At 32.3% G+C, this 17,124-nt stretch overlaps 2 protein-coding genes across 2 annotated transcripts in view; one reads left to right on the top strand and one right to left on the bottom strand.

Moving 5' to 3' along the window:
* Nucleotides 1-14,666, bottom strand: part of LOC134852935 (vesicular inhibitory amino acid transporter-like) — a 20,333-nt gene extending 5,667 nt beyond the window's left edge. Inside the window, exons 1-3 of the mRNA XM_063868810.1 lie at nt 14,167-14,666; nt 10,120-10,308; nt 9,503-9,648 (exon numbers count right to left, since the gene is read on the bottom strand). Of these exons, the coding sequence (XP_063724880.1) occupies nt 9,503-9,648; nt 10,120-10,303 (330 nt within the window). The 5' untranslated portion in view covers nt 10,304-10,308; nt 14,167-14,666. The remainder of the gene's footprint in view (nt 1-9,502; nt 9,649-10,119; nt 10,309-14,166) is intronic.
* Nucleotides 1-17,124, top strand: part of LOC134853297 (adenylate kinase 9-like) — a 570,635-nt gene that overhangs the window by 391,337 nt on the left and 162,174 nt on the right. The gene's annotated exons all lie outside the window — the stretch shown is intronic.

The raw sequence follows: 17,124 nt of genomic DNA, 5'->3' as shown, positions 1-17,124 counted from the left end.
CACAAATATTCCGTTACTTTCCTGACGAATGTCGGAACAAAAAGTTTTGTCTTTTATCTTTTTTGCTAAGATAAATACTACGGTCCAGTTTTTTAATGTGCTACTTGCAAAGCAACCATTTTTCCTCGTCCTCACCGTTTTTTGTTTGTCTTAACGGGTTCATATAGTGAGTCAAGTTTCGATAAATCCGGAAAACATATGAAATAACTCAGCCTACGAAAAATTTTCTTTTTTTCTGTTCCTTTTTTTTCTTATTTGTAGGATATACTTATTTTTCTCCAATCTGTGCCTAATGTATAATTAATGTACATATTGCAAGGTCTACTTCTACTTCTATAATGCATAGCGAGATACCAATCCCGACTCTCTCCCTCTCTCCCACTCTCCCTCTGCGTGTCATCTGCACTTGACAGCATTGTTGATTTTGTGTCCCCCAAACCTGTCCCTGTACCCCCATACCCCTCTCTCCCTCTCTCTCCCTTTTCCCCCTAATTTTCACTGCTAGACAGCTCTTTGAACCCACCAGTATACCATACCATCTTAATACAATACATGAGATAAATTGCAGCTAAGTAAAGTGTAATACAATATATAGTATTGGCCAAGCATTACTATGGTGTACTGCTGTGACCAGAGATGAACTAATATTGATCTTCAGGAGCCCAGGTATAGATCCAGAAGTGAATATCAATTTCAGCGGAGAGTTGCAGTAATTCTATGAGAGCAGGTAGAAGAAAACTGTTAAATGAAAACTTCGATTTTGTCCTTAATCTTTGAGTTTGTCCTTAAATTGTAATTTGTCCTTGTATTTTGTAAACTCTTAAAATTGTCACCAAAAACGTGACCCGATTTTCATACTTTTTAAGAGCTTAAAAGAATGCTTAGTTATTTTTGATGAATTCGTTTTTTATAGCTTTTTGAACTGCCAAATGATAAGAAATAAAAACTTTGGGTGGGTACGAGAAAAAAAAATTTTATGTTAGGGAAAGTTTTTTTATGATCGTACGAACTTATACATATTGCCGTGCCAATATCTATCCTGCCATTATTTGAGCATTAAGTCAGATTTTTTTTTTGCAAAATGCGTTTGTTTGCATCAATAAATAAACCAAATTCAAAAAAGTGTTAACAAAAGTTCGATATTTTTACTTTCACGCGAGAAGAAAAATAACAAGGGGTGTGATTTATAAATAAACAAAACAACTTCATGTGACGTCGATTTTCTTGCAACAAAAAGAATAAAGAATAACTAAAAAAATTTATACATTTTTACTTCAATACCTCACAGATTTGAGAAAATTTCATTTTCTCTGATTGTAAGAACCCGGGTTGACCCAAAATGCTTCTGATACAATTCTCATAAATGGAAAATTTCTTGTCATACAATTCCATACAATTCCATACGTACAAAAAATTGTATGAAATCTCTATAATAATAAATTTTTTCCCATAAATGGAAATTATTTGACTAACATTTTGCCATAAATAAAAATTGTATGACTAAAACTTTTAAATTTTATGAAAATTGTATGACAAACAGTTTTCGGAAAACTTTTTTTTCAAATAAGGCTAAATTGCATTAATGCCCATCTAATAAGCCGTGCAATCTCTAAACAGAGAAGAAAACCTGAGAAAAAAGTTTTGTTTTAGAAGTTGCAACTTGAGTTTCTTAATTTTCTGCAGAGGGGGTTACCTCAAACACTGTAGAAAGGGTTGCCTCCAAAAAAAATTTAAAAAAAAACTTTTTTTTTTTAAAAAACCTTTATATCTGCGTGAACTATCTCCGGCAAACCTCCTGCAGTTCGGTAATCACATAACTAAATTACATGATTATAAGGCTTTATTACTTATCTTTAATCCCTAACAACGCTTAAGGGTGACAAATTCCAGAAAAGGTTACTTGAATCAAAGCATTTTCAAGAGAAAAAAATTAAACGAAATTTCTAGTTTTTCGTTCTTGATAGCTTCTCCTTTACTTGGATTTGAACGATTTGTTTTCGCATTTTGTTCTCATCCTTTGAAAAAAGTTGCTACCAATTCAATTTGAAGTTTTCAAAAATTGGTTTGCAAAAAACTTTGAAAAAATTTCCCTGATGGCGTAAATGCTTGTCATACAATTTTCATATATGAAAATTGTATGGCAAGTTGTTTTTGAAAAAAATTTAAGTCAGTTTTTTTTTCATTACCAGCCTGTTCAACTGTTCTCAAGCCGCAGAAAAAGTTTAGTTTTTATTTTCTATCGTTTTTCGAAAATGTAAGAAAATTGTTTGACAAACATTTTCTCTATACACTTGATGTATGGAATTGTATGATAAGGATTTTTGTTGCATGGGGGTCAACCCGGGAACTGTACATCAAACTAGTCCAATAGTTTACAGGACAAAAAATTGTTTACAGGACAAAGTCCTTCTGTAACTATAATTTCTTAGCTGAAAATCATCCTCGCTATTTACCTACAAACAATACTTGAATAGATAATAAGGGCATCACTTTTAGATCTAACATTTCAATTTCACGGTCCTTTTAAATGCCGTGTTATTTTAAATCTATGATGATTGGATTTCAGTTGTCTTTTCCTTGAAGGCGTCCGTCTAAGATTAAGCGCACAAATGAAATTGGGAAATAAATTGTCGGACAGAGTTTAACAAGCATGTCAAAATAGAGCAGCTTGCTTTCTATTTCAAGTTCTGATAATTTAAAGAATACAAAGCTAGCAAAAAAATCGGGTCTAAGAAAAAATGCATATTTTAGGCCTTTAGTGTTTTTTCAACAAATTATAATCCAAATTGGGTCAATTTAAACAGCAAAACTAAAAAATTCTGTTAATTGAAAAAAAACAGTTGCTTTTGTTCACGCACTAAAGAACTTCGAAAAATGTTATCACTGGAAGTAATTTTTTCTTTAAAAAACCAATTAACCACATTTGTCGTTATCCCTCCAAAAAATACAATATTCAAGATTGCAATAGCTGACAATTCAAAAAAATCAAATGATGTTTTATATCTTTGCATCAAAATTTAGCCCATGAAAACAAAAAAAATGTCATCCACTAATTAACCGGAATTTAAACACAAAGGTGAACCACAGTTTAACTCAAATGAACTCAAAAACAAACAAAAAACGGAATCCGATGAAAGCAATTATCTATATGACGACAAGTGTAAAGTGCAGAAAGGGTGTTGATATTGAGGACATGAAAAAACATGAAACATAGGAGGGGGGGGGGGAGATGTGTTGTTGAAATGGAAAACGAATGTGGGAAATAGTTGGCGACAGTTGCTGGTGGATTTAATGAGGAAAGGGGATGTTGGTAATTGGGCAAAATTAGTGCCGCTTCCTGTCTTCCCCTGCCCTTACCCTCTTCGACATCCAAGGAAGCTGGGCTACTTTTTCTTCCTCAAATTAAGTGGGAATAGGGGATCTAGATTCGATACATTTACACACTGCTGAGTTTTAAGACTCAATATTGAAGTAAAAGAGATTAGAAACGACTTGAGCAAAATTTAAAAATAACTAGAAAAAAATGCTGTGAATGCATACCCATTAGACACGGTTTAAACTCTTTGTAAGATAGCAAAAATTGTCAAAAATTTTCTTTTTTTTTTTCAATTGACTTGAGTGTCTTGATGTACAATTGAATAAAAAAGAAAGTTTAGCGGTGTTTTCTAATTTTTGAAGAAGAAATAATTTTTAAATCTGCTTGGTTTTATCTCGTTTCTTACAGAAAAATCAATTTCAAAACAGAAATAGACTTTCCAAGAAGAATTACAAAACTTGATCTAGCATACTTTAGAACAAGTTGTTTTGCGGTCTAAAAGATATTGTTGCCCTGAATACAAAATCTAGAGATATTGCACCTGTCAACAAATCTTTTTTTGAAAAATTTTAAATATTGAAAATTCTCAATTTGACGGGTTAAAATGCAGACGGAACAGCAACGATTTTGTCTTGCAGGAATATTCGCGTTGTTCCGACCGTAGAAGGAACCATATATTAGAAAACTCATATTAGAAAACTCAAGAAAACTCATAGTCAACCGTCATGTGGATTGAACTTACACTCTTTTCAACTCCGTGATTTCAACTGTGATACTGATTCGAAACGGTTCAAAGAATGATCTCAAGTTCGACAAAAAATTGGCCTGATATTTTCCTGTTTCTCTATAATGACTCAAAATAAACAAGAGCAATGAACAACTTGATCAATTCTAATGCTATGCTCACTTTAAGTTGGTATTTATTATACAACATTTGAACTAATTCAGTCATCTCTTACTAAGAAAAAATGGCATTTTTTTTATTTTCAAAAAAATATTATAAATCTTAATTTTTTGGTTTTTACGCTTGCGATTAGCAAGCGTTATCACAACTAAAGATTTTTTTTGGGCTAACAAATAATTTAACAGAATCACTTGAATAATTTTACTTTTGTTTCATATGGAATCAAAAGCTAGACGTTAATTCACGCATGTGGCAAAAAACTAACGCACTTGCCTATAAGTACAAAGATCAAAAGGTTAGATTCTTAGGCTAGGACTTAGTTTTTTGTGAGCGGAAAGTTGTCCGCTCGTCAAAAAATCCTTGTCGGTCTTCTGTTTGTGTGCGTTTTTTTGTCGGCTTAGTTGCCGCAGCAGCGACTTTGCCTAAAAATTGAGCATTTTTTAGTCAATTCGAAAAATATCTCAGTGTATTCCGGTTTTGGACAAATTATTTCAAAATTACGCCCTGATTTGATAAGTAAAAAGAGGATTTTTTTAAATTTGAGTTAAGCTTTAACCCTTAAGTTTTTTTATTCAGTCAAATTTTGGAAATCGAAATGGAAGCTTATTAGTAAAAAAGTACCCAATTAAGGATATCGAATACTTGATTTTATTTTGAAATCGACATTTGACTGTCAATCAATTTTTGTATAAGTTTTTGGGAGTTTGAATAGACTAAATCATGCGCGCTGGGAAAGTTTTGTTTGTGATACTGAGGGGTAACGCAAATTATTTATGCGTGGCAAATTATCTTGCAACACGAATGTTTCCAAAATGAGTTGAGGCAAACTAATCGGTCGTATAAATTCGGCCTTACTCATTTTTTTACACTTGATGCTTTATACTGTCTAACTATTTTGTAGTTTTATTTTGTGTACCAACAATTATTCGATATTGGTTACGTTACAGTCGGAACATTCAGGGCCTTGCCCTGGCGTACGAAAAGTCTTGTTTAGTTTTGTTTTAAAACGCCGAGGATAAAGTTCCTCATTTTGACATCTCACTGCCAATTTTAGATAATTTACTATAATTTTTTCATCAACCCAATTCTGAACTTAAAAAGCCTATAACTGACAACGCCATATATCTGAGCGACCAATATCAAACAACAAAACATTGTTTAAAGAGCAAAAAACTGTTGTTTGTGAAAACATTCTAAACAAGCAAAGCCTTTTTGGGAATTTCTACTGACATTTGTGTTAAAATATGTCAAAGGATAAAAATTGTTATTTACGACTGGAAACATACTGATAGCAGCGATGGAAAAAATCTAATATTTCTGAAGCAAAACAAAAAATAACTTCAAAAAACCTCAAAACTTGATTAATTTTATAACCACAGCTGTGATTTCCTTCTAAAAAATACATTTAATTTTGGTTGGTATTTTATGGCAAAAGTATCCTTCGCTTGTCACATTCTAATCCTACAAATGAATTTTGCCCTTTAGTCATACACTAACCCAATTCAAATACCCCACACATATAACAAATATAGAAACACAAGTGTCATTTTATACTACCAGCAAAACTCGAGCTGCCGTTAATTAGCATCATTCTGTGACATGTATTTCGAAATCCCTCTTTGAATTTTTTGCATATTCCCCCAAAACTGCCTGAAGAAATCTGTTTAATCAATTGGGGGAGCCAAGCGTGTAGTTATTGCCTCTTTTTTGAAATCTGTTTTCTTCTTTTTGCTGTTTTTCCGTCTTATTCTCTGATTTTGTCAGTTTTTCATCTTTTTAAGAGGTGACGATCTCGCCTGTTGATTTGCGCAGATAAGAAGTGAGGTTGATATGCGGGTTATGGGCTTAGTTATAAAATTTATTACTTTATTGTTCGAGTTTTATAACTTGAGGCAATTTTGATGATTCTTTTTTATTCACCTACTTTGATTTTGTTGTTTGAAAAGACGTTGCTGTTTTGTTCAGATATAAATAGATCGAAAGACTAAAACAAACATTCATTGAATGGAAAAAATTGGGAACAAAAAAGTTAGTTGATTTGCTAGACGTTCGGGGAATATTTAAAACTTCATTCTTTGCTAGGTGAACTTCAGTGTTCACCGTTTCAATCCTCAAGTGACGTCAAAAAGCACTTGAAAAACACGTGAAAAAACTTTCCGGGTAAAGAATTGATACTATGTGACCTTGAAAAAATAACTCTGGCGCTTAAAAATCTTGACCGATTGGCTTCCGCTTGTCTCAATCGAATGCAAAAATCAAACAAAAAAACTATATCCGCCTCTACAAAATAGCGCCATGATTGGAGTCAGCACATCCTCTATGTAATTGTATTTAACTTCTTACAACTTTTGAACCAGAGCAAAATGAACTGAAGTTAGTTACTAGCCCAATACCTTAAAATCAATATGCGCAATTATGAGCTATTTTTAAGTTGTAAAGTACACATATAAAGCAAAAAATACATATGGAAAACAGATATTCAACGGAAAACAGGATTTACGCTTGAGTGGCTATTTACTCTGCAAGAAGAGAAGAATGTTCCAGCCACAATGTTAGTAATAATTGGAGCAAGAGGAACTTTCAGTTTCTTTTCTGTAAAATCTATTTCCAATACGTTTTTACTCTTTTCGTAAACTATACTCAGAAGCAAAAAGAGTTTTAAGCCATTCTGATATTTTTCTAAAAAATATTTTCAAATATCAATAGATGATTCAAAAAGTTTCAGAGTGATATTTAATTCCAACAGATGAGAACTTTTTTTGATGTATGTGAAATCTCGGTAACAGCACCATAGGCCATAGTTCCTTGAAATTCATTTAGAGTGGTCGAAACAAATTAGTAACCGATTGCGGTGGCCTTCAGTGAACCCATTTGTCAGACATTATCAGATCAATCGACCAAAGTAGTTAAGAATTATCTCAATTGCAGAATTGATGATTTTTTGTTTTATGTTTTCCTAGTTAATAATCCAGAGCAATAACTTAAAAACTGTGAGGCTCATGGCAACAACTATCTAACTTCCATTCTTTTTTGAATCAATTTTTTTGAAGAACAACTTTTAAAGATTGTACAAAACTCAGTTTTCAAAACTTGAACAAGGATAGCGTTTGCTGTGCAATAGCGCAGAATGCTACGAGCACAGTCGTACAAAATATACGATTTTTTGTTCAAATTTACTGTCGTTCTTTCTGTGTGGTGTGATAAAAAAGATGTGAACAAAAAAACAGAAATTAGGCATAATCGACAGTCATAGTCAAATAAGCTAATTGGCTAATAAGAAACATAATAAGTTTTTGTAAAAAAATGGCTAGAATAACGAAACAAAATCGTTACAAAAGTTTATAAAAGTTTTTAAACAATTTTAATTTTTTTTTGCTGAAATTCTTTGAACTTTTAAAACTTTTGATTCCCATGATGGCGCTAAGGCATTTTATTAGCTTGAAATAAGACCAAAAATTAAAAATTTCAAGCTAGCTTTTCTCGTTGTTCAGTTTAATGTCGTTCGAATCATAACTGAAACGGCTTTAATTTGATATACCACTCGACCCATTGCGATGATTTTTTGTGGTCTCTGATTTTGCGTGGAAAACAAAAAGAAAAAAGACTGCTCATACCAGGCATAAGGTTTATGGAGCAGTAATATCATTAAAAAATTAAAAGTAATAAAAAACAAAATGAAATTTTTTTTTCAAAAATTTGAAGTTTTTTTTTATAAAAATCATCCCCCCACACGCCATAAAAAGTACAAAAGGATAGATTTCGCTACTTGTAACAAATCAATTATGGCGAATAAGCTTCGTTAAACCAATTTGGAACGATTTCTAAGACGGATTAACTCTCCGATTACGCGTTAATAGCGCGGAATATATCGCGCGTTAATTGTCCCAAATTGGCCGAAATGGCAATCTTTAAACCCCCATAACTTTACAAAAAACGATCACAGGTGAAATATCTTTTCAAATTTGAGCTCAGGACAACAATACCTTTCGAATGCTATAAAAAAATTCCGTCAAAAATGGCTAGTGAAAAAGTCGAAATTTGTCTGAAGAAAAAAAAACCCACCCCGAGCACAAATATTCCGTTACTTTCGTATCGAAAGTCGGAACAATAAAACTACAACAAACTCGGTTATAAAATTCTTTCTCATTTTTCAAACGGTCGGAAACAATAATGCATTTGCAGTTAGCTGATTAGGTCCGCAGGTTTTCCATTTGCTCGAGAAGAAGATGCTACATTTTTTTTAATCAATCAGACTTAGAAGAAAAGCTTTCGATTTGTCGATTTTTTTAAACAAGAAATTACTAGCCCATAAAAAGTTTATATCAAAGTATTTCTGCCCCTAGGTAGCATATTCACATCAGAAAAAAAATTTAAAATTTTCTTGAAATTTTACCACTGTTGCAAACAATTTAGTATTTGCAGCTTTTTTGGAAAACTCAACAACAACTCTTGTTTTCAATTTCTCTCAGTTTCCATTTGGCTTCCTTGCTAAAATACGTCAACGTTCTCAACTTTCATCACCGAAAACTATCTCAAGACGAAGCATTCAGATGTATGAAACTATCCATGAAATTACCAAAATTAACAAAACTTTTCTTGTCCAAATTTTTGGACAAGAAACAATTAAGTTTGCCGGTTATGTTTGATAGCATTTGATAATCACGGTTCAGTAAACAAAAAAACTCACCCCAAGTTTTAGGTTTATTCAATTAAACCTCCAAAATTGTGTTGTTCGAAAAAATTTTAGGAAGCCAATTGAAAACAAAATTCGAAAGTTTCGAGATTCAATTGTGAAAAAATGCCGAAAGTTCTAATTGTGCAAATCTTTGAATGAAGAAACTATTTTTCGGCTAAATGCTACTAAAATTTGTCTGCATTCGGCTGTGTTGACAATATGCACAAACTGACAATATTAGGATAACAGGGTTTTTTTTTTGGTCAAAACTTTTCAAAAAGCTCCTGAAACGCATCATTTTGTACCTGTTTGTTCACAATTTTGCCTGCAGCTCCAAAAACTCAGTCAAAAATAGGTTTAATAAAGTGTTTTTTAGGTCATCGGAAATTATCAAAAATTGACAAAACTTTTGATAACTGTTTGAAAATCCTCCGCCTCAAAATGTTTTATATCCGACTTCCAAATTTGAGTGTAACTCTTGGACTTTGATCAGATCCAATTTTGGTGAACTAGTGCAGTACATCTCATGTTTTACTGTTTCATAATAGGGCGTAACTGTTGCATAACAATTACAGTAAAGTCTGATGATTACGTCACATTAGCTGACCTGTATGGCGTTTGTGACATTCCAGCCTGCCTGCCACTCTGTGATCTTCTTCTTCTCACTCTCTGCTAATTCCCCGTGACACTCCTGCTCCGGGGAGTCAAAGTCTCCCTCACCCTCTCCCCGTACCATGCCACCACCATCTTTGCCTGCAAAAAAGGATCAAGGAAGAAGGAAAGTTTGGAAGTTATTGAAAAATCTACTTTTTTTCACAATCTGAGCCAGAATTGGAAATAGCCAGATCCAGTAATAGAATGCTCACTCCAGGAGTTTCTGAAGAAGGGTTTGTTTTAAAATTAATTTTGATCTTTTTGGGCAACCATAATCACTTTTTTCTGCTAAAATAACATTTTCTAATTTTCTGGAAAAAAAATTGCTGTTTGATCAAATAAATTTAAAAAATGCTATTTTGACCAAATGAATAGGTTTTGACCAAATAAATAACTTTGGCCTGCTACTGGTCTATAAAAAAAATCTGGAAACCCCCCGAGTAATAATAGTATATTACAGAAAACTTTAATTTTTGCTTATAATCTCAGGCGTTAAATTATAACTTATTTTTTGTATACATTCAACATTTTAATTTCCTATGATCGCTGCAACTCAAAACAACTAGTTACCTAGTCCTCCGCCAGCCCCACCCATGCTTCCGTTTTTGGACCAATCAGAGTGCGGCATTGTGCTACTGAAGTCGTCAGTGTCTGCATCGTGGCAGTGTTCTTTGTCCACGAATCCAGTCCTCTCCTCCTCTGTCGCGGCTGCCCGCGGGAACATCCCGTAGGCCACGTTTATCGCTTTCTTCATCGACACTACAAATATTCGACAGTCAGATTTTTCCTTACAGTTTTCTCAGAAATATTAAGTGGCTTTAGTGTTCTCCAATCATGAAGTGAAAATATACTTAAATTTCAAGGCAAAATCCGATAGCTACAGAATAAACTTAGTTTTCCACGCAAAATCCGATACAACAAAACAAATTTAATTAGAGTAACGTGATTTATCATACTGAAGGTTTTTCACCCAGGACTTAAACTGTTTCATATATTTCCGAAAACAAAAAATTAGAAAAAAAACTGTTAATTTGGCCCTTGAAAGAAAACTCAGAGCTGTAAGATGATATACAGGCCAAGTGCTTAAAGAAAATGTTATCTAGTTAAAAGGCAGTCATATACAGAACTCTGCCATACAAAATACAACATTAATTAAAAAAAGAGGAAGAAAATGGGTGGTTTCAATTGAACATTCTTAAAAATTGTTTTTTTTTGCTCTCAATTCATGATAGCAAACTTTTTTGTCAATTTTTCAGGCAAAAGCAGATAGTTTTAATTATTTATTTGTTTTTATTTCCAGCATAATCAGATAGGTCAACAACACATCATTCGAGATGAACTGATTTACGATTTTGAGGCCCTTACCGTCGGATTCGTTTTTTTTTTTACAAAAATGGGCATGATCAAATTTTGATCTTTTACCTGCACAGCGACCACCTAATCTTGTTTTCCTTTGGTTAATTGATGAAAAAGCGTTGTAACGAACTTTTGAAATCAAAGTCGCGGTGCACAAATAATTTTTACGCATCTGATACTCATAGAAAACATAGCAAAAGTTTTATTTCAATTTTGCTTATTGTTACTTTTTTGCCGGCAAATCTTTTTGTTGGAAATAAATTTACCGGAACTCAAAATCCTTTTTGAGAAAAAAATCTATTTTTGCTTTTGTAAAATTAATCTAAAACCAAAAGTTAAAAGAAAGCTAGGTATCTACATTCATCGATTTATTAGTTTCAAGTCCTGATTTATGGTTTAATGGAAGCTGTAGCCGAAGAAAAAAGCAAAAAAGCTTACGGAAACTTCCAATTTTGGATTTTTACTTTCAAATTTAGTGTCACTTATGTTCGAGATTATCTTAAATTATTTTGAGAATTGATCAGTTTTGCTTTCAATAATATTGTTTCCCGGTATGAAGTCCCACCGTTAATTATCGCTTTTTTTGTAGTATACCAATGATAGCTAACTTCCAGCGCTGATTAAGCTAATATTCCGAATTTTTGGATAACTAAACCTGCGATATGCCAGAGCTATTTCAGTAATGATTCTGCTGAAAATCAGCGCTAAAGCATAAGAAATTCTAGTAGCTTTTAAATGAGAGTGTGAGTTGATAAACCCTATAACCTTAATATATCTATCTAAGGGTTTGTGGCGCAGAGGCAGATGGTTAGGCAATCAAACCCCAGTAGTTAAGTGTTTTCGCTCATTTTGATAGGTTTGTTAGTGCTGTTTCGTCGCTAAAAATAACCAAAAATAGCAATAACCTATCGATAATTATTGCCATTGTCCCAAAAATATCAATGGTGATAGCTAATTTTTTCACTTTTTATCACTTATTTTCAACTGAACCCGGGCTTACAACCATACAACTTTAAGCTCTCATAAGATCTCTTGACACAATCAATTTTTTCCAAAGTTGAAACTTGAAAAACAAATCATAACAGTAAATTTAAAAAAAAAATGAATCTTTAATGCTAATCAAAAACAAAAAATGAGTTTGTAGATTACAAAAAGCATTCAATATTATTTTTCAAGCCAATTTGATCGTAAACTTTATTGAAAACTTGAAAAAGAATATCAACGATAAAAAACGTCAATTTTTCGCTCAATGGATTTTGTTATTTTGTTCATAGTAGGTCAGAGGTTGGTGGTCAACTGCATATCTGAATTTCGTGAGCCAACAGACAATTTTGAGTATGTCTGCAATTAAATAGCCCATTCTTAGTGAAACTTGGTTGTTATTTTGGTTGAAAATGACCTCTTCCCTGGTCATTTTTGTCTATTTTCTTTCATCTGGCTAGTCAAAAAATTCTCAATTACAGCCCTTAGATTTCATTTATCTCAAAAATTGCATAAACCCTTTATGACTAGCAAAGCCCTTAAAGGGAGTTGTCTGACTAACCTTCTTCCATACATGAAATTTGTATGACCTCCATAAAACTCCAATTCTCCTTTTTTCTTTGTTTTAAGTCTAACCTTGGATAATTGATAAATTTAAGTCAAAACCAAATTTGTATTAACTTCTATTCGAAACTTTTGTTTTTCTGAATCATATTTCAATAGCAACCGTATGAATCATTAGGAGTTTTATGGAGTTGAATATTGTGCTTGATCAAAACATTTGGCTCATAAATAATACGACACACGAAAGATTTTTGTTCCGCCTTCCGATACGAAAGTGACGGAATATTTGTGGTCGGGTGGGTTATTTTTTCTTCAGACAAATTTCGACGACTTTTGACTAGCCAATTTCGACAAAATTTTTTAAAAATCTTCAAAAGGTATTGTTGTCCTGAATTTAATTTTGAAAGGATTTTTCAGCTGTGATTGTTTTTCGTAATGTTTAGGGGTTTAAAGATTGTCATTTTGGCCAATAAAGGACAATTAACGCGCGATATATTTCGCGCTATTAATGCGTAAGCGGAGATTTAATCCGTCTTAGTAAACGTTTCAAATAGGTTGAAAGAAGCATTATTTGCCGTTTATAACAAGGAGCGGAATCTATCCTTTTGTACTTTATATGGCATGTGGGGGGATGATTTTCATAAAAATTTTCAAAATAAAAAAAATCATTTTATTTTTCATTTTATTCGAAAAAAAATTTTTATATTCTTTTTTTTTGCTACTACTGCTCCATAAATTTCAAAAGGCAGTCGTAACATTCAGGACTTGGCCCTGATACGAGCAGTTTTGCTGTTAATGTAATTGCTGTTGAACTGTTCGTTTAAAATTTGAACAAAAAGTTTTTTAAAAAACTTTCGTACACCTGTAATTAGAATCGGTCAAACTGTAGTCTTGTAATGAAAAGCCTCACAAAAAGGGTAAAATAAATCAGGGTCGGATCTAGGATTTTCTCGAGGGGGCGGATTTTCAACAGTTTGTCGACCTTTTTTTAGGTCGACCAAAATGATTTTTTGAGCTCTCCCCACTAAAAAGTCCCTGTTTGGCCTGAATTTCTGCGCCACAGGCAAAGTTTTGAAAAAATTGGTCAAAAAAGGCATTTTTAATCACTTTTTGGAAAATTTGACCAAAGAATTGCTTTTTTTAGGCGCATACTCCCCCCTCAAAATTTGTAAATAATGGCGCTCAAGGCGTCTTCTAAAAAATTTAGGGTTCGTTGCCAAAAATGGATATCTCAAAATAGTGTAAAGGGGTACCCTTTGGGTCGGCAGGGGTCGAAGCCCTGAGAAAGGGGCGTTCAACCCCCCCCCCCCCCCCCCACAATCCGCCCCTGAAATGAATAACCAAAAGGGCGGAAAATGCAATGCCCACTCAACGGCGCAAAACTGAGGAAAAATTTTCTATTTTTTAATCCTGAAAATCATTTTTGTTTTCATCTGGATGCTTTGACTTGATGTTTTTATTTTAGTTGTTTTAGCGATTGGTACAGTAATCAATGTAAAGTTATAATTTTTCAAAGTTTATTAATAAAGCACACAACAATTTTACTCACTACCGTCTGTTTAATCTCTGCTAATTGATTGATTTTGTTTTACTGCAATACATAAAAATAAACCAAAGTTTTTTTTTCGCGATATAAAAACTTTTCAACTAAACTAGTTAGTAGCTGCAACGCAGAAACTTGCTGAGAGTGTGTACAAAATCAGTTATTTATCTTACCCGTTGTTGCTTTTGAAGTGATATTATTTTTCTTCAAATGGGCAGCTTAGTCAACAATGAGTTGCGATAAAGAAAACAACAAACAATGATCGAGCCTTTCAGAGATAAACTTTTCCCAAATTCAATTCCATTTGCGTATTTTTGGTGAAACTTTTACTATTTTTGGTAATTTTGGACAGTTTGGGACGTTTATTTTCTTAAGCGATGTGTGGCGTCAGACAATAAATTTTTGTCTTAAGAAGAGTCGGGATTGTTGAAGCTGCGAAATAATTAATGTGGTCGGCTTTTGTGGGAATCTTCCAAATATCTTTCAGTACACTGTAAGTATATGATGGTTCTATATCTGTCACGATTATGCCTGATGAAAAATAATTTCACGCGTGTTGTTAGATAAGCAGAAAAAGGTTCTAGATTGGGATATCTTTTCAATTAAAAAAAGGAAAAATACTTAACACATATTGTAAAAAGATTGCAATCGCTTTGACTTGGGGATTTATTAAAATGGTACTCGAACCTCAGAATAAATTCTACAATGCAATTGGTTATATTTCCTTGGTATTTTTGCAATCCAATTTACCTAAAAAAAGTTCAATCCAACAATTGAAATCAATTGAATTGTAGCTTGAGTACGTTCTGTTAAAGTATATTTTCAAGTTTGATGTGCCATCTACGTGGAAAAACAACAAATTCACAAGATAGTTTCAGGATATGATTTCGCTTAAAATTTATACTGAGGATTCATATAACGTCTCAAAAAGGTAGTAATACAAATACTGGAAAAAAGAAAGAACGTCATCAGATTTTAAAAGTGATAATTTACGCTTTTATTTTGTCAAAAAATTGCAGATCAATATTAATTGGTGCTTCATATATTTTTTTAAGTTTTTCTGCTACCATCCATAAGCAACACTTGTTTTAATTTATCATTCAATATTTCTTGTTCTCAATGTCAATTCAGAAACGTTTGTAATTCATGAGTTTCAATTAAAAGTGTTTCGATTCTAATAGGAATTTGAATCGAGTTGATGTATGAAAATTTTTTTAAAAAAAACCCCGATTGACGTGCAAATTATCGCACAAAGATCTGACCACAGTTTATGAACAACAACTACGATAATTCTATTAAAGGATAACAACTGTTTTGTTACACATTTTTCATATGTCGGATTGCATGCTTCGACAATGTTTAACTTCCACAGGAGTAACCAAGGTCCCTCAGGGAAACATAAAACTACATTGGCGTAAAAATTTATTATGAATCTAAGGTTGGTCAATCACGCCGGATGAAAGTCTGAATTCCTCGAATCGGTTTAATTTTCGAGTAATTTTTACCAAAGGAAGAAGTTTCTTTATTTCCACATAGTCGACTTATAAATTTAACCATGAATTTTGAAAGTTCAAAGAATGTAACTCTTGAACCAGACAGAGTTTTTGTTTGTCCCAATTATGCTTTAATTCTGTCACTTTTTAATTTTAATTTTAAAACAATCACTCCGCAGAATTCTTTGCTGGCTTTCTAATTTTTTGTATCCTTCGTATTAACTGTTTCATAGATTAGTACACTGGATTGATATATTGGTTGGATATACATTTTTCTTTCCTAAACATTATTTGAGTTGATAGATCATCAAGCAAGATTTAGCTGCCTTTCTTGAAATTTTATCGGAGTATGTTTTGAAGTTCACTTTTTCATCAACTAGTAAAATAGATTTCAATTTTCCTCATTTGTTAGATCTGTTAAAAAAAGTTTCTGTTAAATTCTAGGGTGGCTGTTTCATACTAATTTATGGGAAGCATTTTCTCTAAAAATTGTTTCAATTAGGGGAGAAGTTTTTTATTTCCAAATTATTGACTTAAAATTTTAACCATGAGTTTTGAACGTTCAAAGAAATGAAACTCTTGAAACGTACAGAATTTATGTTTGTCCCAATTATGTTTCAATTTTGCAACTTTTTTTAAAACAATTCATCCATGGAAGTCTTTGCTGGCTTTCTATTTTTTATGTCCTTCTTATTAGCTGTTCCATAGATTAGTACACTATAATGATATACATTTTTGATTATACTTTTTTTTATTTCCTAAACATTATTTGAATTGATAGATCATCAAGCAAGATTTAGCTGCCTTTCTGGAAATTATATCACTTTTTCATCAACTATTACAACAAATTTCAAACTTCTTCAATTATATCCTCTATTGTCAAAAAAATTCCTATTAGGTTCTAGGGTGACTGTTTTATCCTTGTTTATGGGAAGTTTTTTTCTCTATTACCTCGATAAAATCTGAACAAACTTTTCGATTATGTTATTGTTTTGGTTGTAACAATATAAATTTTTCGATATAACCTGAACAAAATTTTCGATTAGGTTATTATGATTTTATTTGTAACAACCATGTTTTTTTTTGTTCGTGTTCTTTTTTTCATAAAGTTCTCAGAAAAAAATTATTTCAAAAACAATCTACTTTTATTTTTGACATTTTAAAAATTTGTAGTGTTGTTTTTACTTACGACTTCTGTCCAATTTAAGAAACCAAGCACAAAATTTTCCTTCACTTGGAATGCTGAACTTTTCCATTTTTCTATTTCTCCTAGGGTAGCAAAAGCTCTTTTACGAATTTTCGATCTTCTTCATACAATTTTATGGCTCTTGCTTTTTTGTCTTCTCTTATTAAAAAACAATTGTTTATCAATTTCGTTCTCTTTGTTCTTTGTTCCTGGATTTTTTTCAGATCATCATCACTCTTGTTCATCAATGTTTTTTTTAAATAATTCACTCAATTTATCAACCTGATTATATTTTAATCTTTTATTCACTTTTTCCTAATTTCATCAATGAGATCGTAAGGAGGGAACTTTTCACAACAAGTTTGAATAGTTTTTAAGAGCTGCAAAAAGCAATCACTTAAAGCTTTAAAGTCGTTTTCCAATTTCTTGTTTTCATCGGTCTACCACAGGGC

Source organism: Symsagittifera roscoffensis, chromosome 8 (genome assembly GCF_963678635.1).
Source record: "Symsagittifera roscoffensis chromosome 8, txSymRosc1.1, whole genome shotgun sequence".
In the NCBI taxonomy this organism is placed as follows: domain Eukaryota; kingdom Metazoa; phylum Xenacoelomorpha; order Acoela; family Convolutidae; genus Symsagittifera; species Symsagittifera roscoffensis.
This window is presented reverse-complemented; position numbering and strand designations above follow the sequence as displayed.